Source organism: Salvelinus alpinus, chromosome 36 (assembly GCF_045679555.1).
Source record: "Salvelinus alpinus chromosome 36, SLU_Salpinus.1, whole genome shotgun sequence".
Lineage (NCBI taxonomy): Eukaryota > Metazoa > Chordata > Actinopteri > Salmoniformes > Salmonidae > Salvelinus > Salvelinus alpinus.
This window is the reverse complement of record NC_092121.1, coordinates 10,452,518-10,468,025: the sequence shown is the minus strand read 5'-3', so window position 1 is coordinate 10,468,025 and position 15,508 is coordinate 10,452,518. Positions and strand designations below refer to the sequence as shown.

At 44.0% G+C, this 15,508-nt stretch overlaps 1 protein-coding gene across 1 annotated transcript in view; it reads right to left on the bottom strand.

Moving 5' to 3' along the window:
- Window positions 1–3,841: 3,841 nt before the first annotated feature.
- LOC139565002 (BAI1-associated protein 3-like) overlaps window positions 3,842–15,508 on the bottom strand; it is a 40,607-nt gene continuing 28,940 nt past the window's right edge. The window contains exons 22-34 of the mRNA XM_071384975.1: window positions 15,329–15,452; window positions 14,868–15,008; window positions 14,512–14,607; window positions 13,809–14,024; window positions 7,778–7,846; window positions 7,547–7,626; window positions 7,268–7,376; window positions 6,651–6,725; window positions 6,438–6,521; window positions 5,952–6,072; window positions 5,711–5,834; window positions 5,344–5,549; window positions 3,842–4,961 (exon numbers count right to left, since the gene is read on the bottom strand). Coding sequence (XP_071241076.1) covers window positions 4,858–4,961; window positions 5,344–5,549; window positions 5,711–5,834; window positions 5,952–6,072; window positions 6,438–6,521; window positions 6,651–6,725; window positions 7,268–7,376; window positions 7,547–7,626; window positions 7,778–7,846; window positions 13,809–14,024; window positions 14,512–14,607; window positions 14,868–15,008; window positions 15,329–15,452 — 1,549 coding nt within the window. The 3' untranslated portion in view covers window positions 3,842–4,857. The remainder of the gene's footprint in view (window positions 4,962–5,343; window positions 5,550–5,710; window positions 5,835–5,951; window positions 6,073–6,437; window positions 6,522–6,650; window positions 6,726–7,267; window positions 7,377–7,546; window positions 7,627–7,777; window positions 7,847–13,808; window positions 14,025–14,511; window positions 14,608–14,867; window positions 15,009–15,328; window positions 15,453–15,508) is intronic.

Genomic DNA, 15,508 nt, shown 5'->3' with positions numbered 1-15,508 from the left:
GTTCTTTGGGGACCTTCAATGCTGCAGAAATGTTTTGGTACCCTTCTCCAGATCCTGTCATGAGCTCTACGGACAATTCTTTCGACCTCATGGCTTGGTTTTTGCTCTGACATGCACTGTCAACTGTGGGACCTTATATAGACAGGTGTGTGCCTTTCCAAATCATGTCCAATCAATTGCTTTCACCACAGGTGGACTCCAATCAAGTTGTAGAAACATCTCAAGGATGATCAATGGAAACAGGATGCACCTGAGCTCATTTTCAAGTCTCATAGCGAAGGGTCTGAAAACTTATGTAAATACGGTATTTCTGTTTTTAATTTTTAATACATTTGCTAACATTTCTAAAAACCTGTTTTCACTTTGTCATTATGGGGTATTATGTGTAGATTGATGAGGGGGAAAAAATATTTTATCCATTTTAGAACAAGGCTGTAACGTAACAAAATGTGGAAAGAGTCAAGGGGTCTGAATACTTTCCGAAGGCACTGTATTTGTATGACAGGTTACTCAAGGATAGCAATGATAGGATAGCACAATGTACAGTCAATCATGTGTGTGCTACTGTATCCTCATCTCTCCTTCTCCTCTGGTTCCATCTGTTCTGTATTACTGTGGCCTCAGGAGGAGTCCTCTCCATGGAGCTGTCTGTCCTTGACACACATAGAGAGGGAGCCATGACCCACAGCAGGCCCACTGTGGTCCCTCTCTCTCCCATCACACGTGTGCTCTGTGGAGGGTCAGAGCCCTGGGCCAGCAGAAACAAGGATACGGCACAGTCCTCCTGGTTTGCCCTCAAAGACCTCAACCTCCACTGAGTCTGAGCCCCTGAAGAGGCCCATATAGACCATGCCAGGAAGGGCACAATAGAAGTGGATAGAATCTAACATATATCCTACAAGTAGGGTAAAATACAATCCCTACCCAGATGGGAAGTGGGTTTGTCAACAGCATGAGACACTGCCTGAGGAGAGAGACAGCTCTTCCCCCTCAGGAGGCTGAAAATATTTGGCATGGGCCCTCAGATCCTCAAAATGTTATACAGCGGCACCATTGAGAGCATCTTGACTGACTGCATCACCGCTTGGTATGGCAATTGCTTGGCATCCGACCACAAAGTGCTATAGAGGGTAGTGCACATGGCCCAGTACATCACTGGGGCCGAGCTCCCTGCCATCCAGGACCTCTATATAAGGCGGTGTCAGAGGATGGCCCTGAAAATTGTCAAAGACTTCAGCCACCCAAGTCATAGACTGTTCTCTCTGCTACCGCAAGGAAAGCGGTAGCAGAGTCTGGAACCAACAGGACTCTGAACAGCTTCTACCCCCAAACCATAAGACTGCCAAATAGTTAGTTAAATAGCTAACCAAATACTGTAGCTACTCGGACTATCTGCATTTACAAAAAAAAATTGACTCATAACATACGCTGCTGCTACTGTTTACTATCTGACGCTTTGTTCCTAGTTATATGTACATATCTACCTAAATTACCTCGTACTCCTGCACATCGACTCGGTACTGGTACCCCTTGTATATAGTCAACTCATTGTGTATCTATTATTCATTTTATTATTATGTGTTTTACTTTTCTACTTTTCAATTGTATTTCTCTCTGCATTGTTAGGAAGGGCCCATAAGTAAGCATTTCACTGTTAGTCCACACCTGTTGTTTAGGAAGCATGATGAATACAATTTGATTTGATAGGACCAAAACATACTTGGTAAATCAACATGTATTTACTGTATCAACATTTGACTGCTAAATGTTTTAGACGTGTTCCTCCCCTACTCTAGTTCCACCTCCAGCTGTAGTTCATCTCTCTGCAAGGCCTTGAGTCAGAGGCCGTGGGACGATGTGGCTGTGTTACCATGGTGCCTGATGACCTGTGAGCTCCCAGCAGGGTGGTTCAGTGATCCTGTTGCTCAGCACAGATGTAGAGTGACACAGGGATGACCAGAGACATGCTGTTATTGTGACTTAGTAATGAGTTCAACCAATAGAGATCGAGCATGGATCACCAAGTATAGTGCCCTGTGCCACCTAACGTCAGAATAGTGAACTGATTAAAAAGTGGTTTGTGAAACTATGGGGACACCTAGTGGTTAAAGCGCTTACTGTCTGGGTATCAACGCAAATGCTGTTTTGAGCATCCTCTCACCCAACCCAATAATCATTATCTCCACTGAAAAATAAATGAGCTTAATTTACTTTTTTAGCGATACAGCTACCACATGTGCAGCATTCCTTGAGTGTCAATAGCCTTTAGCTCATTGTGTGAATGTCACGTGTTGTTACATTGATGTTCTTATTTATTTTACTTTTATTTAACTAGGCAAGTCAGTTAGGAACAAATTCTTATTTACAATGACGGCCTAGGAACAGTGGGTTAACTGCCTTGTTCAGGGGAAAAATGACAGATTTTTACCTTGTCAGCTCTGAGATTTCATATAGCAACCTTTCGGTTAGTGGCCCAACGCTCTAACCACTAGGCTACCTGCCATGTATAATCTACAGAAATATATTTGGTCATACTATATATCAAATTCCCTCCATTTGCTTCTCTGTGTTGCTGCATCAACAAACGACAAAATAAAAGCATGCCTGTTGGTTTGGAGCTGTAGTGTAGATTCCTGTTGCAGTACAGTGAACCAATCAGAGGGTGGGAGAGTGAGCCTGTGGAATGGAATGGTAATGAAGCGGAATGGAATGGTAATGAAGCTGAAGCTGTCAGATGGCATGATAGCTACATTAAACAGGTTCTGACCACAGGGCATGACGTCTGGGTTACAGAACCATGAAATGTCTGCTCCCCATCACACCTGAGACACCACAGCACTGGCCACACTCAATCCAATACCAGCTACTCAGTATTGGGCTTGGTGATTTTTTTCTGGAGAGGGTGTTGTTTGATTGATTGATATTACCAAATAAACACTCCCTCTCTCTGTAAAACATCCCAACATATCCATCAAAACACTACCGATCTATATCTATCTATCTATCTATCTATCTATCTAAGCCCATATTATTACAGAAGTCCATCAGTCACAAACACGTTGGACTGTGTGTAGGCGGATGGGGATGTAACCAGGTCATTGTGGTTCAGACTTCTATGATTTGATAGATTGGACATAATCAACATAAACTTGCTGCCCTTATTACTGGACTCTGAGTGTTTCTCTTTGGGGTCACTGTGGTCATGCAGCAGCGTGTTTTCCCTCCAAAGTGGCTCTCTTGAGGTGACAGAAGGTCTGAAAGGTCAAGAGGGGAACCGGAAGAGGACTGTGATAGAGGGAACACTGTGGAGGAAGAGGGAGAGTGGAAGGATAATGGAGGTGGAGGTGGTGGGAGCAGACAGGCCTGCATCTGAGAATGACATTTGGAGGGAAGTGAGGAGAGAGAGAATGAGTGCCTGTAAACAGACATCTGCTGTTTCCTTTTGTAAGCCTTGAAACTAAGTGACAAGAGCAGAGAGAGAGAGCGAGAGTGAGAGCGAGAGCGAGAGCTAGAGCGGGGGGAGGGTAGAGATACACAGAGTGAGAAAAGCAAAATAAAGAGACAGAGGAGCGAGAGAACATGCAGACACAAGACCGACAGAGACGGAATCTTTCGGTCTGGAAGAAATCGAAATTAACCCTGGCATTTTGAGCTAAACACAAAGGACAGTTTTTTTCTAGGTGTCTAGTGCTACTATATGTTTGTGAGTCCATTTAGTTTCCATTTAGAAAAAGACTCATGCAACATGAAGAGCAACATGTTGATGTCATATGGGCAAGTCCACTACAAAGAAGGAAACATCTTTTTCTAAGGAGAACAACATGTCATAAGAGCTAGTGAATCATATTTAAATACAATCTTTATTTATAGACATTTTCATTTGAATGGTACAATGAACAGCAGCACAATCCATTACAATTCAAGGACAAGTAGTTCACATTTACAATATAACAAATAGAGGACTAATACTCTTTTCTTCAGGGATATGGTTCATAATCTGAAGAGATATAAACATCCAATTATCAATCATCAATGAGCACAGACGGCGTCACATAGGCTGCGTTTACACAGGCAGCCAAATTGTGATCTCTTTTCTTTAACTTAGTGTTCTTTTGACTAATCAGATCAGCTCTGAAAAAGAGCTGGTGTGAAAAGATCTGAAACATTTCAGAATTGGGCTGCCTGTGTAAACAGCCATACGTGACCTTACTCCTTGTGTTGACTTACAAAACCTGGCTACAGACGGCTTTTCCTTGCAGTGTTACATCCTTGTGCTACTTTGCCACAAACTCAGAAACAGTAGTGAGTATATATTTCTTCAACGATTGATCCACCCACATGATTCGACTGAATACATATCAGTTACAAATTAGTTTTTGATTCAGTTAAATGTTAGAGATGTAATACAACAAAGATAATATAACAAAGATAATATAACAAAGATAACATTCAATGAGCTCTTTAGAAAACAAAATAATCACTATAGGATAAGCTATTTCTCACATTTCTCAGATAGGACCCTTGGATTTTTTTTCTTACTTTTTAACTCCACAATGTTGGGAAAGGGCTTGTAAGTAAGCACTTCACGGTAAAGTCTACACCTGTGGTATTCGGCGCATGTGACAAATAGCATTTGATTTGAGGCATAAAAATACAGCAGAGAGACAGGACATTCGTATTTCAATTTAAAAAGTCATGTGTTACTGTGTTTTGTTCAGCATTACATTTTCAGTGCACGTACAAGAGGATTTGAAAACTGTAAACATTGTAAACATACGGTAGTACAACAAGTACAAAAGCACATGTGGCAAAGACGTAGTCAGAATACACCAATACACCAGACCAGTGCTGACAGCTTCACTCCTCTTCCATGGACTTCTCAATCTCCTTTAGCTTCCTCACAAACTCCTGAGCCTCTCCGTCTCCTGTCCGTGCGTCCAAAATCCTCATGATTGGCTTCTCTGGATGGAGAGAGCAAACAGAGACGTAAGTGCATCCATCCAATGCCTGCCACAATTACCTTTAGATTGTACGGGTCGCTAGGTTGGATTACAGAAGTAATAGGAAACCTTTCCCAGACTTAACAGGCTCTCCTCCCTGGGGACCCGTTCCCGCTCAGTGAGGAGTAGAGGGGTGGTGTTATGTACTGTAGTCTATCCGGCGGACTGTCCTACCAGGGTTGGGGTCAATTCCTTTCAATTCAGTAAATTCAGGAAGTAAACTGAAATTACAATTCAAATGTTCCTAAATTCTTTTCAATGAGGAAAACGTGGAATTAGAATACGGGTTTACTTAATTCATTGACTGAATTGAAATCGAATTGACCCTAACCCTGCTCCGTACCACTGGGTTTGCTCCGGGCCAGGTGCAGAATGGTCGGCTGGATGGTCTTTCCGGCCGCTGAGGCGTTGGGTCTCCCTGGCCAACAGAAGTCACTGAGCGGGGCCAAGGCCTCCCCGGCAAAATCGTTGGTGGACAGCCAATCATAGTCCATCACAGTAAAAGTCAGACAGGCAAACCTGTGCCTGTACTGCTCTGGGCTGACATGGCTGTGGAACAGCAGATAGAGGAAAATGAGTCAAACTGAAGTCTACATCGCCATGCTTTGCTTTTCAATCTAGCTGCTGTCAAGAGGGAATTATCATATCATCCACCAATCCCAACATTTCCTTCTCTGTTAGTGCATACAGAAGGCGGATTAGACACTCACAAATAGAAGAGCTCATCAAATACTGGGTGCAGGGTCTTGAGCTTCACTTGGGTGCGCTGGCTCTTGGCCATGGGGAAGAGGTGGTGGGGACAGAGCTCCACGATGACAAAGGGGTCACTCAGCCCTGTGTGGCACCAGAGAGAGAGAGAGGAACGGGAACGAATGAGGGGCTCATACAGAAGATTGGATTGGCATTCTTTCTGCATAAGGAGCTGCATGCCAATGGAACTCTGATAATTACCATTGGCGTCCAACGCAATGAGATCGGCGGCATGCAGGATCTCCACCGTGAGCCTCTGCTCAGAAGCATCATAGTAACACTTCACGCTGACGCGGCCAAAGCGGGTGTGCTTCAGTGTTCTCTGAAAGGCAGATCCATATTACGAATCATACATAAACAGATGGTTGATTGGTTGGATTGTTATACATCCATTCAGTACGATGAATCCTGGACATCAAATCAAATGTTATTCGTCACATACACACGGTTACCAGAAGTTAATGCGAGTGTAGCGAAATGCTTGTCGTAAGTGGCCATGCCTGTAAAGTTGTTCTGGCGTTCTAAAATGAACCGCCGTTACAGAAAACAGCTAGCGACCACATTAGCATTAAAGAGATAAAGAAAAAGAAAATGTGTTGTGCTCTTTCAGCTCCTAATCAACACTCCCCCACTACACTAGCCTGGGGGCTAGAGTCACATGTGGCAGCCCAGCAGGCTGCAGACTACCTGCTGAGAGATCTTCTCCAGGAAGTACTGCTCGATCAGCTCAAAGGACGAACACTTGTTCAGCCTCAGCTCCTCGTCGAGAGCCTATAGGAACAGCAGTGAAGAGGGGGCTCGTCAGGAACCAGCTGAACAAACCCCACTAGAAAAGTCTCTCTACCACGGTCAGGCATTAAGTAGCTAAATGGTACATAATTATACCCTTGGTGCTCTCACCTTGTAGTCGACATGGTTCTTCAGATCTTCTATGGCAAGTCCCTCTCCATCAGCATAGAAGAACTGCACCAGGGCCTGAAAGGAGCATTGTGGTGGGGAAGGTTTCAGGTTACATGTTCTGATACTCCGCTCTGTTCGACTGGCATGACTAGCTAATTAGCGGTGGTAACTATAAGTAACGCCTTTGGTTGGAGCATATGTCAGAGGATATTAGCAGACCGGTATGTATCCTCGCTGACAGCGTGAAGCCCCCAGTAGGAGAAGGAGATCACCATGGAACACACCACATGTTCTACCCACGCAGCTTTGCATTTTCATGACTTTTCATCCAAATCTGTCGTGTGTCCCTTGCCAGCTCTATGCTCCATTAGAATACAGGAACTGTCACATTGCCAGTCTAGTGGGGACTCTCCTCAGCAGGGACTGAGCAGCCAAGAGACCTGACGAATATCAGTGGTATGGAAATTATACCACACAAGTAATTAGCAAGGATACAGTAGCTGATGATGGTGAAAAGGAGGAGGAAGATGAGGAAGAAGGGGAAATAGGCCCCTACTGTGATTCTCCCTGTCTCTGGGGTCAACTGAGAGAGAGAGAGAGACACACAGACCACTGACCTCCACAGTGTACTGGAAGCGGTTGTAGAACTCCACCTGGACTCCCATGTTCTCCGCCACCGTGTCTAGGATCATTCTGAGGAGCAGCTCCCACATGCCGAGGAGAACTCTGTGCAGAAGACAGGAGAACACAGTTAGACAACAATCCGCTGTATGTCAAGTGATCATAATGGCTAGATAATGACCAGTACTACAGCATAATGTGTCAGAGGGGTATCGTTATTGCGTGCATGTCTAAGATGCTCATCTAGATAAAGACGTGACACAGCAGGTAATTACCTAGCCAGATTCTCCTTCACCAGAGACTCGCTGAGGATGACTAAAGTGTCACGTAAGTACTTCATGAGGGGGGACACGGCCTGAAAATAGAACAATGTCACAGAACAGTGTCCCATCTTAGGGGGAAGCTTATTGAGGAAATGTCTTCAAACCCAGAAAGGACAAAGAAAGAAAGCAGAGAGGTTGCTGCTCCATGACAGAAGCAGAGCACAATGTACTGTTCAGTCTTACATCATCGTTGTTGATGGAATCAGGGGACAGGCTGATGTGTTGGAGGTACCTCTTCAGCTCTGAAAGCATCTAGAAACACACAATATCACAATGCACTGGTTTACCTCTCTGTTCAAGGCAACGATTACCAGGCAAGACCCAATTTTAGTATGCCATATCATACAGTATTATGTAACCAAACCTGTGTTCACATAGTATTTGTTTTCTTTGAAATACTTTAGCTGTGCTGGATTAAGGTTGCCTGACGCAATGGAACCAATGGAATAGTCCCAAATGTGAAACCCCCGAACGTCTTGCACTCCAAACAAGCTTCATCAAACGCCCCAAAAAAACAAGAAAACAAATACTATTTGAACCAAGGTCTGTATCATTTATGTAACCCGTTCTCATGGAAACTGATATTGACATGCATGACTGTGTCCCTTGCCTGTGTCAACATTCACAAGGCCACAGGGCCAGATTGATTACCAGGACGTGTACTGCGAGCATGAGCTGACCAACTGGCAAGTCTCTTCACTGACCCTTTCCAGTTGGTCAGCTGACACTGTCGTAGTCCATGTGGGGTCAAACGACATAAGGAGAGCTAGCTCGGAACATTTGAAAATTGATTTTAAAGAACTGATTTAAGCATTAAAAGACTCCAAAAAACGGCCAATAATTTCAGGTCCAGTACCATCGTTGGGCCGCGGGTGTGAAAGATTCAGCAGACTGCTGGCATTACACATCTGGCTAAAAGACTACTGTAGCTCTGCTGGGGTCACTTTTATTAATAACTTTGACACCTTCTGGAAACAGAAGATACTCTACAGGAATGACAGAATCCATCCAAATCATCTTGGCTCCATCTTGGCTCCTGGACTCTGTCCACGCATTTCAAGGCTGCATTGAAACAATGACTGGTAAATGATCCAAGACCAGCTCAGTTAATCCCTACCGTTGTGACAATGAGTCGTCATAATGCTGCATCAAATGTACATGATCTTAGGGGCGTTGGCAAACACAATGTAAGTCATTTAATTGATGTACCCCTAATTGCACTGAACACATCTGTTTATCCTACAGCTATTGTAAGCAGTAATCATGAGCCTATAAACCAGAGTTACACTGTTAGCACTGAGGCGGTGTGCAATAGTAGGAAGACCACTTTATGCAGCTCACCCTGCACTATCAGCTCCAATGTAGATAACATGAGTAAGTCTACCTCTGATAAGCTCCTAGTAAAGCATTAAAAACAATCAAGCAACCCAGAAAAGTGCTAAAAGTAGCCCATATTAACATATGTAGCCTAAGAAACAAGGTCCATGAAGTCAATAACTTGCTTGTAACAGATGACATTCATATTCTGACTATCTCTGAAACTCACTTAGATAATACCTTTGATGATACAGTGGTAGAAATACATGGTTATAACATCTACCGAAAAGACAGAAATGCCAACGGAGGCGGTGTTGCTGTCTATATTCAGAACCACATTCCTGTAAAGCTTAGAGACGATCTAATGTTAAATACTGTTGAAGTAATATGGCTACAGGTTCATCTGCCTCACCTAAAGCCCATTCTTGTGGGAAGCTGCTATAGATCACCAAGTGCTAACAGTCAGTATCTGGATAATATGTGTGAAATGCTTGATAATGTATGCGATATCAACCGAGAAGTATATTTTCTGCGGGATTTAAATATTGACTGGCTATCATCAAGCTGCTCACTCAGGAAAAAACTTCAAACTGTAACCGGTGCCTGCAACCTGGATCAGGTTGTCAGTCAACCTACCAGGGTAGTTACAAACAGCACAGGAATTAAATCAACATGTATTGATCACATTTTTACTAATGCTGCAGATATTTGCTTTAAAGCACTATCCAAATCCATAGGATATAGTGATCACAATATAATAGCCATATCTAGGAGTTCCAAAGGCTGGGCCTAATATAGTGTATAAGAGGTCATACAAGAAGTTGTCATCATTCATATGTTGATGATGTAAAGAATATTTGCTGGTCTGTGGTGTGTAATGAGAAGCAACCAGACGCTGCACTCGACGCATTTATGAAAATACTTATTCCAGTTACTAATAAGCACGCACCCATTAAGAAAATGACTGTAAAAACTGTTGAATCCCCTTGGATTGATGAGGAATTGAAAAGGTGTATGGTTGAGGGGGTTGAGACAAAAGGTATGGCAATTAAGTCTGGCAGCCCAACTGACTGGCAAATGTACTTCAAATTAAGAAATCATGTGACTAAACGAAATAAAAAAGAAAAAGAAACTACTCTATGAAACAAAGATAAATTATATAAAAAATTATAGTAAAAAGCTTTGGGGAACCTTAAATTCATTTTTTTTGGGGAAAAAAGCCAACTCAGCTCCTTCATTTATTGAATCAGATGGTTCATTCAGCACAAAGCCCACTGATATTGCAAACTACTTTAATTACTTTTTCATTGGCAAGATAGGCAAACTTAGGGATGACATGCCAGCAACAAACACTGACACTACACATCCAATTATATCAGACCAAATTATGAAAGACAAGAATTGTACTTTTGAATTCCGTAAAGTCAGTGTGGAAGAGGTGAAAAGATGATTGTTGTCTATAAACAATGACAAGCCACCGGGGTCTGACAATCTAGATGGAAAATGACTGAGGATAATAGAAGATATTGCCACTCCTATTTGCCACATCTTCAATTTAAGCCTACTATAGAGCGTGTGCCCTCAGGCCTGGAGGGAAGCTAAAGTCATTCCGCTACCCAAGAATAGTAAAGCCCCTTTACTGGCTCAAATAGTCGACCAATCAGCCTGTTACCAACCCTTAGTAAACGTCTGGAAAAAATAGTGTTTGACCAGACACAATGCTATTTTACAGTAAACAAATTGACAACCGAATTTCAGAATGCTTATAGGGAAGGACACTCAACAAGCACAGAACTTACACAAATGACTGATGATTGGCTGAGAGAAATTGATGATAAAATTATTGTGGGGGCTGTCTTTTTTATTTATTTTTATTTTATTTCACCTTTATTTAACCAGGTAGGCTAGTTGAGAACAAGTTCTCATTTGCAACTGCGACCTGGCCAAGATAAAGCATAGCAGTGTGAACAGACAACAACACAGAGTTACACATGGAGTAAACAATAAACAAGTCAATAACATAGTAGGGGGAAAAAAGAAGAAAAAAAGAGAATCTATATACATTGTGTGCAAAAGGCATGAGGAGGTAGCAATAAATAGGCCATAGGAGCGAATAGACATCTTGTTAGACTTCAGTGCAGCTTTTGACATTATTGATCATAGTCTGCTGCTGGAAAAGCGTGTGTGTTATGGCTTTACACCTCCTGCTATAATGTGGATAAAGAGTTACTTGTCTAACAGAACACAGAGGGTGTTCTTTAATGGAAGCCTCTCAAATATAATCCAGTTAGAATCAGGAATTCCCCAGGGTAGCTGTTTAGGCCCCTTTTTTCCATTTTTACTAACGACATGCCACTGACTTTGAGTAAAGCCAGAGTTTCTATGTATGCGGATGACTCAACACTATACATGTCAGCTACTACAGCGACTGAAATGACTGCAACACTCAACAAAGAGCTGCAGTTAGTTTCAGAGTGGGTGGCAAGGAATAAGTTAGCCCTAAATATTTCTAAAACTAAAAGAATTGTATTTGGAACAAAACACTAAACCCTAAACCTCAACTAAATCTTGTAATAAATAATGTGGAAATTAAGCAAGTTGAAATGACTAAACTGCTTGGAGTAACCCTGGATTGTAAACTGTCATGGTCAAAACATATTGATACAGAAGTAGCTAAGATGGGGAGAAGTCTGTCTATAATAAAGCGATGATCTGCCTTCTTAACAACACTATCAACAAGGCAGGTCCTACAGGCCCTAGTTTTGTCGCACCTTGACTACTGTTCAGTCGTGTGGTCAGGTGCCACAAAAAAGGACTTAGGAAAATTGCAATTAGCTCAGAACAGGGCAGCACGGCTGGCCCTTGGATGTACACAGAGAGCTAATATTAATAATATGCATGTCAATCTCTCCTGGCTGAAAGTGGAGGAGAGATTGACTTCATTACTTTTATTTATGAGAGGTATTGACATGTTGAATGCACCGAGCTGTCTGTCGAAACTACTGGCACACAGCTCGGACATCCATGCATACCCCACAAGACATGCCGCAAGAGTCCCAAGTCCAGAACAGACTATGGGAGGCACACAGTACTACATAGAGCCATGACTACATGGAACTCTATTCCACATCAAGTAACTGATGCAAGCAGTAAAATTTGATTTAAAAACAGATATAAAAAAAACACCTTATGAAACAGCACGGGCTGTGAAGCAACACAAAGATTGGCACAGCTGCTTTGGCAGCAGCTAATGGGGATCCATAATAAATACAAATACAAAAATACTGACATTTTCAGCCTCTCCCTGTCTGAGTCCGTAATACCAACATGTTTTAAGCAGACCACCATAGTCCCTGTGCCCAAGAACACTAAGGTAACCTGCCTAAATGACACGTCTGTAGCCATGAAGTGCTTTGAAAGGCGGGCCATGGCTCACATCAACACCATTATCCCAGAAACCCTAGACCCACTCCAATTTGCCCTAACAGATCCACAGATGATGCAATCTCTATTGCACTCCACACTGCCCTTTCCCACCTGGAAAAAAATGAAAACCTATGTGAGAATGCTATTCATTGACTACAGCTCCGCGTTCAACACCATAGTGCCATCAAAGCTTATCAATAAGCTAAGGACCCTGGGACTAAACACCTCCCTCTGCAACTGGATCCTGGACTTTCTGATGGGCCGCCCCCAGGTGGTGAGGGTAGGTAGCAACACATCTGCCACGCTGATCCTCAACACAGGGGCCCCTCAGGCGTGCGTGCTCAGTCCCCTCCTGTACTCCCTGTTCACTCATGACTGCACGGCCAGACACGACTCCAACACCATCATTAAGTTTGCCGATCACACAATAGTGGTAGTCCTGATCACCGACAACGACGAGACAGCCTATAGGGAGGAGGTCAGAGACCTGGCTGTGTGGTGCCAGGACAACAACCTCTACCTCAACGTGATCAAGACTAAGGAGATGATTGTGGACTACAGGAAAAAGAGGACTGAGCACACCCCCATTCTCATCGACGGGGCTGTAGTGGAGCAGGTTGAGAGCTTCAAGTTCCTTGGTGTCCACATCACCAACAAACTAACATGGTCCAAGCACACCAAGACAGTCGTGAAGAGGGCACGACAAAACCTATTCCCCCTCAGGAGAAGGAAAAGATTTGGCATGGGTCCTCAGAACCTTAAAAGGTTCTACAGCTGCACCATCGAGAGCATCCTGACTGGTTACATCACTGCCTGGTATGGCAACTGCTCGGCCTCCGACCGCAAGGCACTACAGAGGGAAGTACTGGGGCCAAGCTTCCTGCCATCCAGGACCTCTATACCACGCGGTGTCAGAGGAAGGTCTTAAAAATTGTCAAAGACTCCAGCCACCCTAGTCATAGACTGTTCTCTCTGCTACCGCACAGCAAGTGGTACCGGAGCGCCAAGTCTAGGTCCAAGAGGCTTCTAAACAGCTTCAACCACCAAGCCAAAAGACTCCTGAACATCCACCCCCCCCACCACACCCTCTTTTACACCGCTGCTACTCTCTGTTGTTATCATCGATGCATAGTCACTTTAATAACTTTACCTACAGGTACATATTACCTCAATTACCACAACTAACCGGTGCCCCCGCACATTGACTCTGTACCGGTACTCCCCTGTATATAGTCTCGCTACTGTTATTTTACTGCTGCTCTTTAATTACTTGTTCCTTTTATTTCTTATTCTTATTCAACAATGTTTATTTTTATTTATTTTTTAAACTGCATTGTTGGTTTGGGGCTCGTAAGTAAGCATTTCACTGTAAGGGAATACCTGTTGTATTCGGCGCAAGTGACTCATTTGATTTGATGACTGGTTACTAAGTATGACTGACAGAGAGGACAGTTCAGTGAGATGGAGGGACCTTGTCTGTGAGGTGGGTGATGAGGCGCTTTGCCTCCCTCTGTAGGTCCGCATCCACGTTGTAGAGCTGTCCGTTCAGGGCCTTGTTGACCTGCTCCTTCCCCTCCGCCCCGCAAGACTCCTCCATGGCCTGCTCCACGCCCTGCCAGTCCAGGTCCCGAGGTAGGTGGCCCAGGAACACACGCACATGCTCTGTGTCGTTCAGGGCGATGCACAGCTAGCCCACACCAAGATCCAGGAAGTACATTAGTAGAGGGAAGAAGAGAAAGCCAGAGGAAAGGTCGAGAATGGTTGAAGGAAACAAAGGACGAAAAAGAGGCAGGGCTAAAAAAAGAGGCAGGTAGGGGATTGGGGGAGGGAGTGAATGATTGACAATGAAAAGAGGCAGGATGGTAAGTAGACCAGTGGAGGCTGCTGAGGGCTCATAATAATGGCTGGAATGGATTCTAATGGACAGAATGGAGTGAATGGAATGGTATTACACCCATGAAAACCATGTTTATGATACCATTCCATTTACTCTATTCCAGCCATTATTATGATCCGTTCTCCTCTAAGCAGCTTCCACTGAAGTAGACCAAACATATTAGGCTACGGACAACCCGCTGTGGTCTTTGTGTTGCCAGGGAAAGAACACTCGTTGACATTTACTTCCCACGTCATCCTGGAGCCCCCCTTCCTTCCTGCCTTCCCACAGGCGTTACCTGCACTGTCAGGCTCTTGATGTCTCGACCCTGCTGGCTCCTCTCAATCTTGCGCTTTATCATCTCTGAGTAACACACGGCCTCGCTGCAGAAATTCTGCAACACAGACAACATCTCACTCACCATCATCGAGAGTGAAACCCTCAATTAGCATTATTTTCTTTCTGCTCTGGTTGTTTGTGATTGTGGCTTGCCACCTGTAGAGCTTCTTACACTGTCTCTGAATGTGTAGCGTGTGTGAAAGCATGCACCTGTGTGTGTGTGTGTGTGTGTGTGTGTGTGTGTGTGTGTGTGTGTGTGTGTGTGTGTGTGTGTGTGTGTGTGTGTGTGTGTGTGTGTGTGGCGGTGGCACTCACGTCTGTCAGGCGGGTGACAAAGATGAAGGCCCCTGCAGAGTCTGGCCAGGACATCTGTTTCCAGAACTCCCGCACCTGGCTGAAACACGCTGTCACATCCACCGCCGAGGAGCTGTGTTTGGCCTGCTGTACTGGCTCCAGCTGCTCAGTACACACACACACACACACACACACACACACACACACACACACACACACACACACACTATGAACAACAACTTATAGAAAGTCATAAACATGTACTGTATTAGAAATACACTGACACACAGGTACAGTACACAGAAACTAACTCATATTCAGAGTACATGAGATAGAAACATCATGGTGGGTTACAGATCATCAATGGCTTCTGCTGTAGAAGTGTAATGGATATCCTGATTGCCGTATGTTCCATGTTTTCTCAGATTGCTTTTCATGGAAAAGCAATCTCTACAGACACTTCCATAAAACGCCTTTCTCACCTGGTCCATGTCTACTGCTCTGCGGATCCTGTCACAAGCCTTGTCATGGACTATCTGCAGCCACTTGTGGATAGACGTCTTGAACCAGTTGTGATAGCCAGTCAAGGCCATCATCTTAGCGTCCCTGAGAGAGAAATACTCATTAACCACCTGACATTTAGCTAATCTACTGTATGTTCA